General features: G+C 48.4%; 1 protein-coding gene across 1 annotated transcript; it reads right to left on the minus strand.

Annotated features, from left to right (window-relative positions):
• Positions 1-1922: 1922 nt before the first annotated feature.
• RAC3 (Rac family small GTPase 3) lies at positions 1923-19948 on the minus strand. The gene is made up of 6 exons (XM_040330793.1): positions 19812-19948; positions 13031-13102; positions 8455-8572; positions 7228-7290; positions 5571-5730; positions 1923-2771 (listed from the first exon to the last, which is right to left on the minus strand). Exons 1-6 carry the CDS (start codon positions 19844-19846, stop codon positions 2641-2643), a joined length of 579 nt encoding a protein of 192 aa, XP_040186727.1. The 5' UTR covers positions 19847-19948; the 3' UTR covers positions 1923-2640.
• Between the last annotated feature and the right edge of the window lie 1091 nt (positions 19949-21039).

The following is a 21039-nucleotide window of genomic DNA, read 5'->3' on the forward strand; positions in this document are numbered from 1 at the left end:
GAGACCTTGTGGAGAGAGGGACGGCATGTCCCTGTCGAAGGAAATTTGGGGCTCAGGTAAGTAAAAAGGGGCGGAGCAGTCACTTCAAGGTGTTTTTTTTTCACCGTAAAGGTACAATTATTTTTTCTCCCCCTAAATAGCTTCCTTTACCTTAGTGCAGTCCTCCTTCACTTACCTCATCCTTCTATTTTGCTTTTAAATGTCCTTATTTCTTCTGAGAAATCCTCACTTCCTGTTCTTCTGTCTGTAACTACACACCGTAATGCGAGGCTTTCTCCCTGGTGTGGAGTGTCGTGCTTGCCCCCTCCCTTGGACTACAGGAGAGTCAGGACACCCACTAACAGACAGCTCTTTTCTCTATCAGCAACGTAGAGAGCGTCCTGACTCTCCTGTAGTCCAAGGGAGGGGGCGAGCACGACACTCCGAGGCTTTCTCCCTGGTGTGGAGTGTCGTGCTCGCCTCCTCCCTTGGACTACGGGAGAGTCAGGACGCCCACTAACACACAACTCCTTTCTCTATCTGCAACGTAGAGAGCGTCCTGACTCTCCTGTACCCCAACGGAGGGGGGCGACCACGACACTCCACACCAGGGAGAAAGCCTCGCATTACTGTGTGGAGTTACAGACAGAAGAACAGGAAGTGAGGATTTCTCAGAAGAAATAAGGACATTTAAAAGCAAAATGGAAGGATGAGGTAAGTGAAGGAGGACTGCACTAAGGTAAAGGAAGCTATTTAGGAAGAAAAAAAATTGAACCTTTAAAACCCCTTTAAGCCAAGTGGCGCTCCACTGATTTGGCTCCTCCCCACCCTTCGCTGCCACATTTGGCACCTTTCAGGGGGAGGAAGGAGCGTGTTCCTGGTTTTGTCACTGCAGTAAAGTCATCCAAAAGTTCAGCCCCCACCGCCAAACCATTCACAAAGTGCTTTGCGCATGCGCAGTAGGGACGAAAACACCGGAAATGGCGTCGGCAGCACCAGAGAGCCAATTGAAAAATCTGCTCAGGTGAAGACACCACGGGATCCCTGACAAAGATTCCGCCTCTTCTCCACTCTTAGGGCTAGATTCAGCAATGAATTACGCCGGCGTATCTATAGATACGCCGCGTAAATTCAAAGCTGCGCCGGTGTATATTTTTTCTGTATTCAGAAAGCAAGATGCGCCGACATTAGCCTAAGATCCGACTGGCGTAAGTCTCTTACACCGTCGTATCTTAGGGTGCATATTGACACTGGCCACTAGGTGGCGCTTCCGTCGTAGAATATGCAAATGACCTAGATACGCCGATTTACAAATTTACGTACGATGGCGCAATTTTTTTTCGTTAGGCTTTTTCGGCGTAAGGTTACTCCTGCTATTAGGAGGCGCACGCAATGTTAAGTATGGCCGTCGTTACCGCGTTGAAATTTGAATTTTTTACGTTGTTTGCGAATAGGGCTGGACATAATTTACGTTCACGTCGAAACCAATGACGTACTTTGGAGCAATGCACACTGGGAAATTCCACGGACGGCGCAAATGCGGAAAAACGTCAATCACGTCGGGTCACCAAGGATTAACATAAAACACGCCCCCTCATCCACATTTGAATTACGCGCGCTTACGCCGGCCCCATTTACGCTACGCCGCCGTAACTTAGAAGGCAAGTGCTTTGTGAATACAGCACTTGCCTCTCTAACTTACGGCGGCGTAGCGTAAATACGATACGCTGCGCCGCCGTAAGTTAGAGAGGCAAGTGCTGTATTCACAAAGCACTTGCCTTCTAAGTTACGGCGGCGTATCGTAAATGGGGCCGGTGTAAGCGCGCCCCTACCTGAATCTAGCCCTTAGGCTGGAGTCGTTATCCATCCACCAATCGCAAGACATATAATGAAAGCTTCACACATGGTCAAGGGCAAAGCGACGCTAAAATCAAGAAGACACATTTTTTCTTAAACAAAATGTTATTTGAAATACACTTCTGGTTATTAAAGCGTGCCTTTCCTACGGGAACATCTCCTCCTCCTCCGTCACAGCATCTTAAAAGCACCAAATACTCAACAAAGGCGATAAAGACACTCACACGTTAATACCGAATATTAAAACATCAAACTACAGAGTTCACAAAAAATGTTGGAAACCAGAACACAGGACATGAAAACCAGACACGATCCCCATGCAATATAAAGGTCAGCGATTGTATAATGCACCATGACACAGGCCGTCCACGCTCCGCCCTCAATAGCAGCAGTTCAGTTTCGGGTGGATGGAGCGGTCCGTGTAAGATCTTCGTAAGGACTCGTTCCGCTGTGCCACGTGCGCGCGCACAGTGTCGGTTTATCGCTGTTAGCATTAACACGTAACTCATGCGGAGGGGGTCACACATGAGTCTAGACCCCATCGCCCCCTTGCCGGGAGGTGTGGTCTTCTCAGTTCAGAGGAAGCGTTTGCCCTCCGCCCCCCCGCGCGTTTTGCTGCGTCACCCCCAAACCCCCTCCCACCCCCATGCTCCGTACATTCACAAAACACTAAACCACGGAAAACATCTGCGGGGTCTCCGTCTGCCCCATGCCGCCCCTTTTTTTGGTGGGGCTTCACGTCTTTGGAAAGAGATGGTATGAGTTTGGTCCAGTTCTCCGACCGGCACGGGTGGGGGGTGGGGCTTAGAACACGGTGCACTTCTTGCCGGGCCGCTTGACGGGGGGAGGGCAGAGGACGGCGCGGATGGCCTCATCGAAGACGGTCTTCAAGCCACGTTGGGTGAGAGCCGAACACTCCAGGTACTTGACGGAACCTTGTGCAAAAAGAAAGAGGAAAAGTTCATTAGACCTCGATGAGGGACACAACACGGGTTTGCTACCCTGTTTCCCCAAAAAATAAGACCTACCCCGAAAATAAGCCCTAGTTAAAAATGATTGTAAAATCCTTGAATCCACTATATTACAGTAGTATATAATGTACAATGTGTGTGTTTCTGTAATATAATTGTGGGGAAGAGAGCTCCGGCGGGTAACAGAAGTGCAGGGCGGCGCTATAACAAATGTATTTGGCACAATTATATTACAGAAACGCACACATTGTACATTATATACTACTGTAATACAGTGATTTATAGGATTGTACAAGCATTTTAACTCAGTTCACACTGGGGATTCCTGACAGGCAGGGAGGGAGAGAGAAGACAGCACATTACATGGTAAGACCTACCCCGAAAATAAGCCCTAATGTGTCTTTTGTTGGCATAATTAATATAAGACCCGTGCTTATTTTCGGGGAAACACGGTATCTATCTATACTCTCTTATAATGCTTGCGATCCTGTCAGTGTAAACACATCTCCCCGTTCTTCCTAGTGACATGTCACTGATCGTCTGTTCCCTCTCATCGGGAACAGCGATCAGTGACAAGTCACATCCCCTAACAGTTAAAAGCACTCCCTAGGACACACTTAACACCTTCAGCGCCCCCTACAGGTTAACCTCTTCGGTGTAATTTCTACGGCACTGATCGCCGTAAAAATGACAATGGACCCAAAAGTGTGATGTGTCCGCCATAATGTCGCAGTCACGATAAAAAAATAATAATAATAAAAACGCCATAAAACTATCCCCCCATTTTGTAGACGCTATGGGCCAGATTCACAAAAAACTCCGGAGGCGTAACGTATCGTCTTTACGTTACACCGCCGCAAGTTTTCAGCGTAAGTGCCTGATCCTCAAAGCACTTACCTGTAAACTTGCGGCGGTGTAACGTAAAGCCGTCCGGCGCAAGCCCGCCCAATTCAAATGGGGCGTGTACCATTTAAATTAGGCGTGCTCCCGCGCCGGACGTTCTGCGCATGCTCCGTTCGCAATTTTCCCGACGTGCTTTGCGCGAAATTACGGCGGCCCGACGTGTTTGTGAATCGCGACGTGCGTAACGTACTTACCCCAAAAAAAAAAAAAATTCAAATTCGACACGGGAACGACGGCCTTACTTTAACATGGGCTGTGTAAAGTTAAGGCATGAAAAAAACATGACTAACTTTGCGACGGGAAAAAAAGACTTGTAACGAACGCGAAAACCTTCGTGGATCGCTGTAAAACCTCATTTGCATACCCGACGCTGGAAAACGCCGCGAACTCTACGCCGTCGTATCTCTTCTGTGAATCTGGCCCTATAACTTTTGCGCAAACCGATCAATAAACGCTTGCGATTTTTTTTTTTAACCAAAAATATGTAGAAGAATACGTATCGGCCTAAACTGAGCAAAACATTTTTTTTTTTTTTATATTTTTTTTGGGAGGATATTTATTATAGCAAAAAGTAAAATTATATTGCATCTTTTTCAAAATTGTCGCTCTATTTTTGTTTATAGCGCAAAAATTAAAAACCTAAGAGGTGATCAAATACCACCAAAAGAAAGCTCTATTTTGTAGGGGGGAAAAAAAAGGACGTCAATTTTGTTTGGGAGCCACGTCGCACGACCGCGCAATTGTCAGTTAAAGCGGAGGTTCACCCAAAAGTGAACCTCCACTTTTCGGAAAAGCCCCCCCCCCCCCCCCCCCCGTCACATTTAAACATTTTCAGGGGGGAGGGGGTGCAGATACCTGTATAAAACGGGTATTTGCACCACTTCCAGGTACAGATTCCCGCCCCATCGCGTCACACGCCCCCCCACCATTGTGTTCTGGGAAACACACGGCTCCCAGAACACATTAGGGACCAGTGAGGACGGCGCAGCTTGACTCGCTCATGCGCAGTAGGGAACCGGGCAGTGAAGCCGCATCGCTTCACTTCCCGATTCCCTCACCGAGGATGGCGGTGGGGGAAGCCGAGAGCCAAGCGATAGCTCGGTTTCGGCTGCCGACGTCGCGGGCACCCAGGACAGGTAAGTGTCCATTTATTAAGGCCCCTTGCACACTGGGGCGTTTTTCATGCGGTACATCGCTAAAAATAGCGCTGCTATACCGCATGAAAAATCATGCCCTGTAGTGTTCAATGTGAAAGCCCAAAGGCTTTCACATTGAAGCGGTGCGCTAGCAGGAGTGCACCAAAAGTCCTGCTAGCCGCATCTTTACCGCGGTATAGGAGCGGTGTGTTCACCGCTCCTATACCGCGCCTTCCCATTGAAATCAATGGGAAAGCGCGGTAATACCGCCCACACCGCGGGCGGTATTAACCCTTTTTCGGCCGCTAGCGGGGGTTAAAACCTCACCGCTAGCGCCCGAATATCGCGATAAATACGACGGTATAGCCGCGCTACAAATAGCGCGGCTATACCGTCACCGCGGCTGCACGCCTCAGTGTGAAAGCAGCCTAACAGTCAGCAGCTGCAGTATTTGTAGCTGCTGGCTTTTAAAAACAAAAATAATAATTTGGTGAACGTGCGCTTTAAAGCGACGCAGTGGCAAGTCGCAAAAAGTGGCCTGGTCTTTGACCAGCGAAATGGTCCGGGGCTTAAGTGGTTAAAGCAGGCCTGTCACAAGGGGGGGGGCAAGATGACAACATTTACTGCAGATGGAGCTAATGAAAATATTCTGAACAATAAAGCAAATAACACGCCTGATCCACTATAGAACTATATAATGGCAGAATCTAGTGCAAAGTCTTACCTATTTCTCGTGCCATAGCCAGACCCTGAGGATAGGTGATTGGTGACAACCTCTTGTCCCTCAGCCGTTCAATGGTGTCCTTGTCATCTCTCAAGTCCAGCTTTGTACCCACTAATATGATGGGGGTGTTGGGGCAGTGGTGTCTTACTTCTGGGTACCACTAAATACAAAACAGAACATAAAGCTTGATATTCACATTTCCTACCAATGGCGGTTTTATTAGGTGTATCTGCTAGATATCACAAATAACAAGGCATGTGGTTGTACTTCATTGCCCAATGCAGCCAGACACAGGCCCGGATTCAGGTAGGGGGGACGTAAATCTGTGCGGGCGTAGCGTATGTTATTTATGCTACGCCGCCGCAATTTAGAGAGGCAAGTGCAGCATTCACAAAGCACTTGCTCTGTAAGTTGCGGCGGCGTAGCGTAAATCTGCCGACGTAAGCGCGCCGAATTCAAATTGTGAATAGGTGGGCGTGTTTATGTAAATAAAACATGACCCCACGTAAATGACGTTTCTCACGAATGGCACATGCGCCGTCTGTGAACGTATCCCAGTGCGCATGCTCCTAATCACGTCGCAAATAGTCAATGCTTTCGACGTCAACGTAATTTACGTACAGCCCTATTCGCGAACGACTTACGCAAACGACGTAAAAATTTTAAAATTGGACGCGGGAACGACGTCCATACTTAACATTGGCTATGCCTCATATAGCAGGAGTAACGTTACGCCGGAAAAAGCCTTACGCAAACGAGGTAAAAAAATCCGCCGGGCGCACGTACGTTTCTGAATCGGCGTATCCAGCTCATTTGCATACTCTACGCTGAAATCGACGGAAGCACCACCTAGCGGCCAGCGTAAATATTGCACCCTAAGATACGACGGCGTAGGAGACTTGCACCGCTCGTATCTTGGCCAAATTTAAGCGTATCTGTTTTTTTTTTTTTTTCCCGGTACAAAAAAAAGACTGGAACTCCACTTTAATAAGGTACAACATTTAGCAACTTATTGCTACACTTAGAGGCGCCTCTCTTCTCTTTTATACTCTGTAAAAAAAAATGCTTTGATATACAAGTGCTTTGGATTACAAGCTCCGTGCCCCTCCTCCGCTATGCTTGAGAAAGGAGTGTAAGCAGCCAATCCATCAGCTGCTTTGAGACTCTGAAACGCGTCGCATACCAGTGACGTCATCCGCCCTCGCCAGCCCTCCACGTGCGCTCCAGACCTCGGGTTGAGAACCATCTACATCCCCATGGATGCCATCCTTCTGATGAAGCAGTGACCTCCCCGCACAGCGCTTCCTCTGACTGGAAAAGGAACTCCCCTCCTCGGATGACAGCTCACCTAGCTTAAAGAAACCATTACATGCCTGTTCCATACTGCTCAAATGTCGGTTTCCTCCCACACTCCAAAGAAATGCAGGTAGGTTAATTGGATCCTGGCCAAATTCGCCCAGTATATATATGTGTGTACGACTGTGTGTTGAGATCCTACGGGGTAAATGACCGCACCAGCCAGGAAGACACTGGCTGCAAAAAGCGCCTAGAGGCGATTCAGTTCCCATGTGTAGCGCTATACAAGTCATTCATTCATTTCATCACCAAGCCTTACAATACCCAATCTGTCCTATAGGGGGCGGCTGGCCTTTGTTACCTTTGCTCTGACGTTTTCAAACGATGCCGGACTGACGAGGGAGAAACAAATCAGGAAGACATCCTGCAAGAAGCAAAAATGGCAAAATATGAGTTATCTAAACGCTCAGCACCAGGCAAACCGCCAAATACACAGATGAACCACATATACAAGGAGCGGACTTGGCCACCAAGGGTTTATATATCTGTCCACCCAGTCCTGAGATTTACACAGCTCTGCCACCCCACAGGTCACCATTTTCCCTGTTACAGTTATAGACTGTAGAAAGAATAGAGTGGTGTCCTCTCTCCACCACCAGCCCTGTTGATTGGACAGTGAAAGATCAGCAAGACTGAGGAAGGTCATCCCTGTGCTCTCTCCTATTAGTATGTTACTTGTATCTACATATGCACACATATGTATTTGCCTGTCGCTGCTACTGTTAAAAGGGGAAGAGGGCGGGCAATGAGGAAGGTCTGCACAGAGGGCGGGCGACGCAAAAGGTCTGCGCATAGGGCGGGCGACGCAAAAGGTCTGCGCAGAGGGCGGGCGACGCAAAAGGTCTGCGCAGAGGGCGGGCGACGCAAAAGGTCTGCGCAGAGGGCGGGCGACGCAAAAGGTCTGCGCAGCGGGCGATGGGGAAGGTCTGAGCAGCGGGCGATGAAGGTCTGAGCAGCGGGCGGGCGATGAGGAAGGTCCGCGCAGAGGGCGGGCGATGAGGAAGATCCGCACAGAGGGCGGGCGATGAGGAAGGTCTGCGCAGAGGGCGGGCGATGAGGAAGGTCTGCGCAGAGGGCGGGCGATGAGGAAGGTCTGCGCAGAGGGCGGGCGATGAGGAAGGTCTGCGCAGAGGGCGGGCGATGAGGAAGGTCTGCGCAGAGGGCGGGCGATGAGGAAGGTCTGCGCAGAGGGCGGGAGCTGACCGACTCTTCTTTGTAACAAGCGAAAAGTTGGGCAGCTCCCGCTCCCTGTGTACACCTGCCATATTTGCTGCCCACATCCCTGCTGCGAGATTAACAGGCGCGGCGGCAGGCAGACGAATACACATACAGAAGAGGAATCCACCTTGCTGTGACTCCCGCCCTCTGCAATGCTGTGAGTTTTAACGCCGGCAGGAGAGGAGTCCACTGAGGCGGTCAAGTGGCGCGGCCGCAGTTCGCACAGAACGGTCACTCAGTCCGTGTCCGCACCACGGTCCGCCATTTAGCGACGCCTGCCTTAGAGGATACATTACATGAAGTCACTCACCGTCTGAGGGTAGGAGAGAGGTCTCAGCCTATCGTAGTCTTCCTGACCTGCAGTATCCCAGAGTCCCAGGTTGACGGGTTTCCCATCCACCATCACATTGGCTGAATAGTTGTCAAATCTGTGGGAGGAAAGTCAGCAAAATCCGGAGTTTACCATTAATAAAAAGACGACCTGCTTCACCTTGTGCGACGAGAGATTAAATATATATATTTTTTATTATTTATTAAGGATGCACCAATACCTGTTTTTTTTTTTTAACAACGACATACATTTGCAGTGCGATTTGAGCCCATATAAAATGAATGGGCTCAAATCGCATGGCAAAGAATCACATGAGGTGCGATTCCTGTCCGAATCACATGCGGTTTCCTGCACCACTCCAGTGTCAACCCAGGCTGAAGTCACCAAGACCAGCCTGGGTTCCCACAGGAGTGGCATGGGAAACCGCATGTGATTATGACAGGAATCGCACCAGTTTCCCCCCCTATTCGGACAGGAATCGCACCAGTTTCCCCCCCATTCGGACAGGAATCGCACCAGTTTCCCCCCTATTCGGACAGGAATCGCACCAGTTTCCCCCCTATTCGGACAGGAATCGCACCAGTTTCCCCCCTATTCGGACAGGAATCGCACCAGTTTCCCCCCTATTCGGACAGGAATCGCACCAGTTTCCCCCCCATTCGGACAGGAATCACACCAGTTTCCCTCACATTCGAACAGGAATCGCACCAGTTTCCCCCCACATTCGAACAGGAATCGCACCAGTTTCCCCCCACATTCAAACAGGAATCACACCAGTTTCCCCCACATTCGGACAGGAATCGCACCAGTTCCCCCCCCCCCCCTATTCGAACAGGAATCGCACCAGTTTCCCCCCCATTCGGACAGGAATCGCACCAGTTTCCCCCCCATTCAGACAGAAATCGCACCAGTTTCTCGCACCAGTCCCCCTCCCCCATTCAGACAGAAATCGCACCAGTTTCCCCCCATTCGAACAGGAATCGCACCAGTTTCCCCCCTATTCGGACAGGAATCGCACCATTCGAACCCCATTCGAACAGGAATCGCACCAGTTTCCCCCCCTATTCGAACAGGAATCGCACCAGTTTTCCCCCCATTCGGACAGAAATCGCACCAGTTTCCCCCCCCATTCGAACAGGAATCGCACCAGTTCCCCCCCCATTCGGACAGAAATCGCACCAGTTTCTCGCACCAGTTCCCCCCCCCCCCATTCAGACAGAAATCGCACCAGTTTCCCCCCATTCGAACAGGAATCGCACCAGTTTTCCCCCCCCCCCCCCATTCGAACAGGAATCGCACCAGTTTCCCCCCCCCCATTCGAACAGAAATCGCACCAGTTTTCCCCCCATTCGGACAGAAATCGCACCAGTTTCCCCCCATTCGAACAGGAATCGCACCAGTTTCCCCCCCATTCAGACAGAAATCGCACCAGTTTCTCGCACCAGTTCCCCCCCCCCCCATTCAGACAGAAATCGCACCAGTTTCCCCCCATTCGAACAGGAATCGCACCAGTTTCCCCCCCCCCCCCATTCGAACAGGAATCGCACCAGTTTCCCCCCCCCCATTCGAACAGAAATCGCACCAGTTTTCCCCCCATTCGGACAGAAATCGCACCAGTTTCCCCCCATTCGAACAGGAATCGCACCAGTTTCCCCCCCCCCATTCGAACAGAAATCGCACCAGTTTTCCCCCCATTCAGACAGAAATCGCACCAGTTTCTCGCACCAGTTCCCCCCCCCCCCCCCATTCAGACAGAAATCGCACCAGTTTCCCCCCTATTCGGACAGGAATCGCACCAGTTTCCCCCCCCCCCCCCCCATTCGAACAGGAATCGCACCAGTTTCCCCCCCCCATTCGAACAGAAATCGCACCAGTTTTCCCCCCATTCGGACAGAAATCGCACCAGTTTTCCCCCCCATTCGGACAGAAATCGCACCAGTTTTCCCCCCATTCGGACAGAAATCGCACCAGTTCCCCCCCCCCATTCGGACAGAAATCGCACCAGTTTTCCCCCATTCGGACAGAAATCGCACCAGTTTTCCCCCATTCGGACAGAAATCGCACCAGTTTTCCTGCAGACTTCGCAGTGCAATTTGAGCCCATTCATTTTTGTATGGGCTTGAATCGCACCGTAAAGTTATCCGATTTAGGTATTGGAGCGCTTGCACGAGTACTCATGCAAATGCTTAGTATGGGATTGGTACAACCCAAATAAATACACCCAGACCACCCCCACTGCATACTGCATTTTTTTTTCTGCGTTTCACCTAAAAATGTCATCTTTATAAATAATCACTTTATTTTTCTATCATCAGAATTTGTTGCAGCCACCTTTATTGTTAACTGCATTTTAATACCAAAAAATAAAATACATTTTAATTTACAAATGAAAAAATAAAAAAATAAAATTATATATAATAAAAATCACTCAATTTTTGTATCCTAATGTTGCAGCCACCTTAGGGCTGGGTTTACACTATTGCGAATAGGATGCAGAATCTCCGCATCCAATTCGCAATAGCAGGAGATTGTGAATGGCTCTCTATGGAGCCGGGTCACATATCTCCGCAGCGGCTCCGGTGCGAATTGCACAAGTGGTCCTGTGCATCTCTTGGTCTGTTGTAGGTCCGAATTCAGCCCAAAATTCGGACCTGAAACAGTGAACCAGGACACACAGGACCCCTGTTGGGAGCCGCATCGGTATTAGGTGTGAACCGAGCAATATTGTTTATTACATTTTATTTATTTATTTTTGGGGGGTATTAGAATGCAGTAAAAATAATTTAAATGTAATTAAACTAATGAATCAAATTGTGATATATATATTTTTTATTTTTTTTTAAATAAAATCACTTCAATTTGGTATCAATGTTGCAGCCACCTTTATTGTTAACTGCATTCTAATAACAAAAATGTTTATAAAAATACATTTATTTTTATTTAATTAACTAAATGAATAATAATAAAAAAAAAATAAAAAAAATGTATTTATATAAAAAAAAAAATAATCTATAAAAAAAATCACTCCATTTTTATATCATAATGTTGCAGCCACCTTTCTTGTTAACTGCATTCTAATACCAAAAATGTTTAAAAAAAAAAAATAAATGTATTAGAATGCAGTTAACAAGAAAGGTGGCTGCAACATTATGATATAAAAATGGAGTGTTTTTTTTTTTTATAAATACATATTTTTTTGTTATTATTCATTTAGTTAATTAAATAAAAATACATTTATTTTTATAAACATTTTTGGTATTTTTATTTAATTAACTAAATGAATAATAAAAAAAAAATGTATTTATAAAAAAAAAAAAAAAATCTATAAAAATCACTCCATTTTTATATCACATTGTTGCAGCCACCTTTATTGTTAACTGTATTCTAATATCAACAATGTTTATAAAAATAAATAAATAAATGTATTTTTATTTAATTAACTAAATGAATAATAACAGAAGACAAATGTATTTATATATATATAAAAAAAAAAAAAAAAATCACTCCATTTTTATATCATAATGTTGCAACCACATTTATTGTTAACTGCATTCTAATACCAAAAAATGTTATAAAAATACATGAGTGTGTTTTTATTTAATTAAAGTGGAGGTTCCCCCTAAAAAAAAATTCTAATACATTGAGAAGACTGATTACACTGCGGGTAGGCTGTTTTTTTTTTTCTTTCCGTACATACCTCGATATCGCCGTTTCATCCCTCGGTTCTGGGTATGATTCTTGTGGGGCTGGGCGGTCCTAGTTGATTGACGTTCCTCCGACCGGCGCATACTGCGCGTCACGACTTTCCGACAGAAGCCGAACGTCTTTGCGCAGGCGCCGTATAGAGTCGGCTCTATACGGCGCCTGCGCAGTAACGTTCGGCATCTTTTGGAAAGTCGTGACGTCAAGTATGCATCGGTCGGAGGAACGTCAATCAACTAGGAACACCCAGCCCCACAAGAATCATACCCAGAACCGAGGGATGAAACGGCGATATCGAGGTATGTACGGAAAGAAAAAAAAAAACAGCCTACCCGCAGTGTAATCAGTCTTCTGAATGTATTGTTAGAATTTTTTTTTAGAGGGAAGCTCCACTTTAACTTAATGAATAATAAAACAAAAATGTATATATAAAAAAATTCAATATAATCATTCCATTTGTATATCAAAATGTTGCAGCCACCTTTATTGTTAACTGCATTCTAATACCAAAAAAATAACATAAAAATAATAAAAATTTACTAATAAATTAAAATATAATAATTAAAAAAAAAAAGACTAAATATTAATAAGCCGAATCATCAGGTTTCTTGTATCTCTCGGTGACAGACGTGGGAACGGTGTCCCCCCCCCCCCCCCGGTCCCAACTCCGCCCACTTGGTGCAGCCATTTAAGAGGAGGCTTCAGCGAGAGGAGTGAGTCTACAGAGGATCGATATTACAGCTGAAGCACACAGGAGATACAAGAGACCCGGATCACCGGCACCCGCCCTTAAAGCGGAAACATTTGGCGTGGAAGGTTCCTTGAAGTGGAGATCAATGCGCGGTGTACTCACACGGTGGGGATGTACTCGCCGGGGAAGGCGTTGGTGGTGTAACTGATGAGGAGGCAGGTCTTTCCGACAGCTCTGAGGAGACATGAGAGAACGACATGGTCACACGGGCTGGGAAGTGGCGCGTAATTAAGGATTGTTTTGCATTTCAGTTGTGTGAAGGATGAAGATGAATCACTCGTGTCTGGTAATTAGCGAGGGCTCATTATGTAATGTTCCAAAACAAGCGCTGGCGTCTTGGCCAATCCACAGAAACCCGAGTGATGAAATCCAAAGCTGGAGAGATAGGCAGATGCCCATAGCGACCGCTCAGGGGCTTCAGCTATACAGTGATGAGAACCTTGGCACCTCAGATGTTTTGGAACTACATTTCCCATGATGCTCTCCTACACTGCAAAGAACAAGAGCATCATGGGAAATGTAGTTCCAAAACATCTGAGGTGCCAAGGTTCACCATCACTGGTCTATACATACAGTGAAACGGGCAATGCGGTTGCTACGGGCAACGGGGCCTTTTAGGCCTTCTTTCACACGGACGGATAGAATGGTGCTTTTAGCTGCGGATTTTCTAGTTTTCTACCGCAGCTAAAAACACGCAATGCTTTCCTATGGCCCCATTCACACACGTTTAGCTGCGATTTCGTTGCATGCGGTTTGGTGCGAATAGAAAAAAAATAGAATTGAATGCGTCCAGGTGCGATTTAGCGCAGCTATATGCACTTAAAGCGGGGTTTAACCCTAAAAAAAAAAAAAAAAAGAATTCTACCATGCCATCCAGCATACTAGCGCGAGCTACAGTATGCCTTTGTTTCTTTTTTTTGCGCCGTACTCACAGTTTAATCCCGTAGTTTAGTTTCAGACTCCCCGCGAGGAGTAGGCGTTCCTATGCAGAGGGAAACATGATTGACAGCCGGCTATGGTGCGTCACGCTTCCCGAAAATAGCCGAAATAGGACTTGGCTCTTCACGGCGCCTGCGCAGTCAGCTCCTAGTCTGTGCGGAGGCGCCGTATAGCGCCGTGAAGAGCCGAGTCCTACTTCGGCTATTTTCGGGAAGCGTGACGCGCCATAGCCGGCCGTCAATCATGTTCCCCTCTGCATAGGAACGCCCATTCCCCCGCGGGGAGTCTGAAACTTAACTACGGGATTAAACTGTGAGTACGGCGCAAAAAAATAAAAATAAAGGTATACTGTAGCTCACGCTAGTATGCTGGATGGCATGGTAGAAACTTGTTTTTTAGGGTGAACCACCGCTTTAACCGCAGTCTTTTGTGTCAACTGCGGATAGCAGCGTGAGAAAAAAAAAAAAAAAAAAAAAAACACAGGAAGCACATCATAATAAAAGAATAAATAAAAAGGGTTGCTATGGAAATGACTACCGCAGCTAAACGCGGCCGCATGTAACCGCACGTAATCGCAATGTACAAATGCAGCTAATCGCAGTGCCCGGAGCCTTGAATTTCACTGAAAATATACTTGTGAATTGTTAAAGCGGGAGTTCACCCATTTCTAAATTTTTTTTTTTTCTTCCCCTAGATTCCTGCTCGTTCGGTCTAGGGGAATCGGCTATTTGTATTAAAATATGTGCAGTACTTACCCGTTTTCGAGCTGCATCTTCTTCCGTCGCTTCCGGGTATGGTCTTCGGGAGCGGGCGTTCCTTCTTGATTGACATTCTTCCGAGAGGCTTCTGACGGTCGCATCCATCGCGTCACTCGTAGCCGAAAGAAGCCGAACGTCGGTGCGGCTCTATACTGCGCCTGCGCACCGACGTTCGGCTTCTTTCGGAAAATCGTGACGCGATGGATGCGACCGTCGGAAGCCTCTCGGAAACCTGTCAATCAAGAAGGAACGCCCATTCCCGAAGCCCATACCCGGAAGCGACGGAGAGGATGCGTCTCGTAAACGGGTAAGTACTGCACATATTTTAAAATAAATAGCCGATTCCCCTAGTAATAACGAGCAGGAAGCGAAGGGGGAAAAGTGCCCTCTAAGGGTGAACCCCCGCTTTAAGGTCTGGAAGCGTTTCGATACCTTCGGGTGATTCTACGCTATACAAGCAATAAACAATAAACAATATACATGCTTTTAATTGCGGCAAAACTGCCGTCCGTCTTAAGAATGCTGATGTAAAAAAAAAAAAAAGAGAAAGAACCGGTTGCCCTTAGTAACAAATCTTTTTTTGCAGGGATCACGAATGCCATTTCCAGTGGTTTTAGTCAGAAAATTAAAAAAGGGGTTGTAAGGGTAATTTTTTTCCCTCTAAATAGTTTCCTTTACCTTAGTGCCGTCCTCCTTCACTTACCTCATCCTTCCATTTTGCTTTTGAATGTCCTTATTTCTTCTGAGAAATCCTCACTTCCTGTTCTTCTGTCTGTAACTCCACACAGTAATGCAAGGCTTTCTCCCTGGTGTGGAGTGTCGTGCTCGCCCCCTCCCTTGGACTACGGAAGAGTCAGGACACCCACGAACACACAGCTCCTTTCCCTATCTGCAACGTAGAGTCCTGACTCTCCTGTAGTCCATGGGAGGGGGCGAGCACGACACTCCACACCAGGGAGAAAGCCTCGCATTACTGTGTGGAGTTACAGACAGAAGAACAGGAAGTGAGGATTTCTCAGCGTACCTTCATGAATTGGCGTAATGACTCATTTGCATATTCTACGCCGACCGCAATGGAAGCGCCACCTAGCGGCCAGCGTAGATATTGCACCCTAAGATACGACGGCGCAGGCCATCCTATCTTAGGCATGTTTAAGTGTATCTCAGTTTGAGCATACACTTAAACATACGACGGGCTTAGATTCGGAGTTACGTCGGCGTATCTGCTGATACGCCGGCGTAATTCTTTGAGAATCTGGCCCTTACTGCTGCTCAGGGTCTCTGGGCTTCAGCAAAATGGCCGCCTCCAGCAAGAAGAGACAACAGCACACACTAATTGGCACAATTATGTAGAATGTATGTTCATTGCTAAAGAACATTGTTTTTTTTTTAACCAAGGTGATATGGTTAAAGTCTCGTTTTAAGGATGCCAACATGCAAAAAAAAAAAAGCTGTTGCCCTTAGTAACAAGGATCTGGTCGCTATGGTTACGTTACCCTTTAAACTGGCCCATACATTATACCATTTTTTTTTCTAAATTTTCTTTAGATTTACCTAGATTTGACAAATTTGCTTGGAATCTCGGAGCCAGCTAAAAAAGTTAGGAGCCAGAAAACGCACCCCGTCCCTACGAGCTTGCGCGCAGAAGCAAACACATACGTGAGCAGCGCCCGCATATGAAAACGGTGTTCAAACCACACATGTGAGGCATCACTGCGATTGGTAGAGCGAGAGCAATAATTCTAGCCCTAGACCTCCTCTGTAACTCAAAACATGCAACCTGTAGATTTTTTTAAACGTCGCCTATGAAGATTTTAAAGGTTAAAAGTTTGTCGGCATTCCAAGAGCGGACGCAATTTTGAAGCGTGACATGTTGGGTATGAATTTACTCGGCGTAACATTATCTTTCATAATATAAAAAAAAAATGGGGATAACTTTACCGTTGTCTTATTTTTTAATTTAAAAAAGTGTAATTTTTTCCCAAAAAAGTGCGCTTGTAAAACCGCTGCGCAAATACGGCATGACAGAAAGTATTGCAACGATCGCCATTTTATTCTCTAGGGTGTTAGGATAAAAAATATATATAATGTTTGGGGGTTCTAATTAGAGGGAAGAAGATGGCAGTGAAAATAGTGAAAAATTACATTAGAATTAAAAAATATCAAATAATAAAATGTATAGAGTATTCATATTAAACAATACATAAATACAGTACGTTAAAAATAAAAAAATAATTCTAAATAACAATAAAAAAAATAAAAATATATAACAGAATAATAAACTGAATAATAATAAAAAAAAAATGTAAAGTAATAATAATGATAAAAACATAGCAATACATAATAAACTGAAGCATCATTATCTAAATATTATTGAATAATAATTCAAAGTGATGTGCACAGCAGGGTAGTGGTCTACAGTGACGTGCGCAGCAGTGTACAGGGATGGGTACAGAGGGTGTAGCGGTGTACAGAGATAGATACAGAGGGTGTATGGGGATGGGTTCAAAGGGTGTAGAGGTACAGGGATGGGTACGGAGGGTGTACAGGGATGGGTACGGAGGGTGTACAGGGATGGGTACGGAGGGTGTACAGGGATGGGTACGGAGGGTGTACGGGGATGGGTACGGAGGGTGTACGGGGATGGGTAAAGAGGGTGTACGGGGATGGGTAAAGAGGGTGTACGGGGATGGGTAAAGAGGGTGTACAGGGATGGGTAAAGAGGGTGTACGGGGATGGGTAAAGAGGGTGTAGCGGTTTCTGGGGATGGGTTACAGAGGGTGTAGCGGTTTACGTTGATGTGTACGGGGATAGGTACGGAGGGTGTATGGGGATGGGTACAAAGGGTGTAGCAGTGTACAGGGATGGGTACGGAGGGTGTACAGGGATGGGTAAAGAGGGTGAATGGGGATGGGTAAAGAGGGTGAATGGGGATGGGTACAGAGGGTGTAGCGGTTTACGTTGATGTGTACGGGGATGGGTACGGAGGGTGTAGCGGTTTATGGGGATGGGTTACAGAGGGTGTACGGGTATGGGTACAGAGGGTGTAGCGGTTTATGGGGATGGGTTACAGAGGGTGTACGGGTATGGGTACAGAGGGTGTAGCGGTTTATGTTGATGGGTACGGAGGGTGTACGGGGATGGGTACGGAGGGTGCACAGAGATGGGTACAGAGGGTGTAGCAGTTTACGTTGATGGGGACGGGTACGGAAGGGGTACGGGGATGAGTACGGAGGGGGGGAGTACGGAGGGTGTAGAAGTGTACGGCGATGGGTACGGAGAGTGTTGCGGTTTATGTTGATGGGTACGGAGGGTGTAGAGTTGTATGTTGATGGGTACGGAGGGTGTAGAGATGCATGTTGATGGGTACGGAGGGTGTAGAGGTGTATGTTGATGGGTACAGAGGGTGTAGAGATGCATGTTGATGGGTACAGAGGATGTAGAGGTGCATGTTGATGGGTACGGAGGGTGTAGAGGTGTATGTTGATGGGTACAGAGGGTGTAGAGGTGTATGTTGATGGGTACAGAGGGTGTAGAGGTGTATGTTGATGGGTACGGAGGGTGTAGAGGTGCATGTTGATGGGTACGGAGGGTGTAGAGGTGCATGTTGATGGGTACGGAGGGTGTAGAGGTGTATGTTGATGGGTACGGAGGGTGTAGAGGTGTATGTTGATGGGTACGGAGGGTGTAGAGGTGTATGTTGATGGGTACGGAGGGTGTAGAGGTGTATGTTGATGGGTACGGAGGGTGTAGAGGTGTATGTTGATGGATACGGAGGGTGTAGAGGTGCATGTTGATGGGTACGGAGGGTGTAGAGGTGCATGTTGATGGGTACGGAGGGTGTAGAGGTGCATGTTGATGGGTACGGAGGGTGTAGAGGTGCATGTTGATGGGTACGGAGGGTGTAGAGGTGTACGTTGATGGGTACGGAGGGTGTAGAGGTGTACGTTGATGGGTACGGAGGGTGTAGAGGTGTACGTTGATGGGTACGGAGGGTGTAGAGGTGTACGTTGATGGGTACGGAGGGTGTAGAGGTGCACGTTGATGGGTACGGAGGGTGTAGAGGTGTACGTTGATGGGTACGGAGGGTGTAGAGATGCACGTTGATGGGTACGGAGGGTGTAGAGGTGTATGTTGATGGGTACGGAGGGTGTAGAGGTGTATGTTGATGGGTACGGAGGGTGTAGAGGTGTATGTTGATGGGTACGGAGGGTGTAGAGGTGTATGTTGATGGGTACGGAGGGTGTAGAGGTGTATGTTGATGGGTACGGAGGGTGTAGAGGTGTATGTTGATGGGTACGGAGGGTGTAGAGGTGTATGTTGATGGGTACGGAGGGTGTAGAGGTGTATGTTGATGGGTACGGAGGGTGTAGAGGTGTATGTTGATGGGTACGGAGGGTGTAGAGGTGCATGTTGATGGGTACGGAGGGTGTAGAGGTGCATGTTGATGGGTACGGAGGGTGTAGAGGTGCATGTTGATGGGTACGGAGGGTGTAGAGGTGTATGTTGATGGGTACGGAGGGTGTAGAGGTGTATGTTGATGGGTACGGAGGGTGTATGTTGATGGGTACGGAGGGTGTATGTTGATGGGTACGGAGGGTGTAGAGGTGCATGTTGATGGGTACGGAGGGTGTAGAGGTGTATGTTGATGGGTACGGAGGGTGTAGAGGTGTATGTTGATGGGTACGGAGGGTGTAGAGGTGCATGTTGATGGGTACGGAGGGTGTAGAGGTGTATGTTGATGGGTACGGAGGGTGTAGAGGTGTACGTTGATGGGTACGGAGGGTGTAGAGGTGTATGTTGATGGGTACGGAGGGTGTAGAGGTGTATGTTGATGGGTACGGAGGGTGTAGAGGTGTATGTTGATGGGTACGGAGGGTGCCAAGGTGTATGTTGATGGGTACGGAGGGTGTAGACCTCCATGCAGTCTATGGGGGGAGATGTACAGTGCAGTGCAGGGATGATGTCATGGATGGATGGATGATGTCATGGATGGATGGATGATGTCATGGATGGATGGCACACAATGTGGATGGATGGATGGATGGGAGGGAGGATGCTGATCACACATCATATCACGGACAGCACCGAACGATCCCCGCTCATCCCCCCCCCCGGGCTCCGCCTCTGCATCACCATAGACCCCCCCAGGGGCCCCACACCCGGCTCCATTCCGGGCCACTCACCCATCTCCCACCACCACACATTTGATGGCCTGCATGGCACACACGGGACCGGAGGAGGCGGACGGCGGAGAAGACCGGGCTCAGCCGGGAGAGCAGACAGGAGGAGGGGAGAGGACTGACACACTGCTGAGGGGGCGGGGACAGGGGAGGGGCACGTGACGGGTCACATGGCAGAGAGGAGAGAGAATACATCACATCTGTACCAGAGTGCGGGGAGATCACAGAGAGTTCTGGGGGGACACATGGGGTGCAGGAGAGTGCTGGGGGGACACATGGGGTGCAGGAGAGTCCTGGGGGGGGGGGACACATGGGGTGCAGGAGAATTCTGGAGGGACACATGGGGTGCAGGAGAGTCCTGGGGGGGGGACACATGGGGTGCAGGAGAATTCTGGAGGGACACATGGGGTGCAGGAGAGTCCTGGGGGGACACATGGGGTGCAGGAGAGTCCTGGGGGGACACATGGGGTGCAGGAGAGTCCTGGGGGGGACACATGGGATGCAGGAGAGTCCTGGGGGACACATGGGGTGTAGGAGAGTCCTGGGGGGACACATGGGGTGCAGGAGAGTCCTGGGGGATACATGGGGTGCAGGAGAAACCTGGGGGGACACATGGGGTGCAGGAGAGTCCTGGGGGGACACATGGGGTGCAGGAGAGTCCTGGAGGGACACATGGGATGCAGGAGAGTCCTGGGGGACACATGGGGTGTAGGAGAGTCCTGGGGGGACACATGGGGTGCAGGAGAGTCCTGGGGGATACATGGGGTGCAGGAGAAACCTGGGGGGACACATGGGGTGCAGGAGAGTCCTGGGGGGACACATGGGGTGCAGGAGAGTCCTGGGGAGACACATGGGATGCAGGAGAGTCCTGGGGGTCACATGGGGTGCAGGAGAGTCCTGGGGGGACACATGGGGTGCAGGAGAGTCCTGGGGGGACACATGGGGTGCAGGAGAATTCTGGAGGGACACATGGGGTGCAGGAGAATTCTGGAGGGACACATGGGGTGCAGGAGAGTCCTGGGGGGACACATGGGATGCAGGAGAGTCCTGGGGGGACACATGGGGTGTAGGAGAGTCCTGGGGGGACACATGGGGTGCAGGAGAGTCCTGGAGGGACACATGGGGTGCAGGAGAGTCCTGGGGGGACACATGGGGGGCAGGAGAATTCTGGATGGACACATGGGGTGCAGGAGAATTCTGGAGGGACACATGGGGTGCAGGAGAGTCCTGG

The sequence above is a fragment of the Rana temporaria genome, chromosome 12 (assembly GCF_905171775.1).
Source record: "Rana temporaria chromosome 12, aRanTem1.1, whole genome shotgun sequence".
Taxonomy (NCBI): Eukaryota; Metazoa; Chordata; class Amphibia; order Anura; family Ranidae; genus Rana; species Rana temporaria.

Coding starts and splice junctions, on each gene's coding strand:
- RAC3 (XM_040330793.1), bottom strand. CDS start 19,846: ATGCAGGCCATCAAATGTGTGGTGGTGGGAGATGG. Junction 13,103..19,811: donor TGTGTGGTGGTGGGAGATGG/GTGAGTGGCCCG, acceptor ATGTCTCCTCAG/AGCTGTCGGAAAGACCTGCC. Junction 8,573..13,030: donor GGCGAGTACATCCCCACCGT/GTGAGTACACCG, acceptor TTCCTCCCACAG/ATTTGACAACTATTCAGCCA.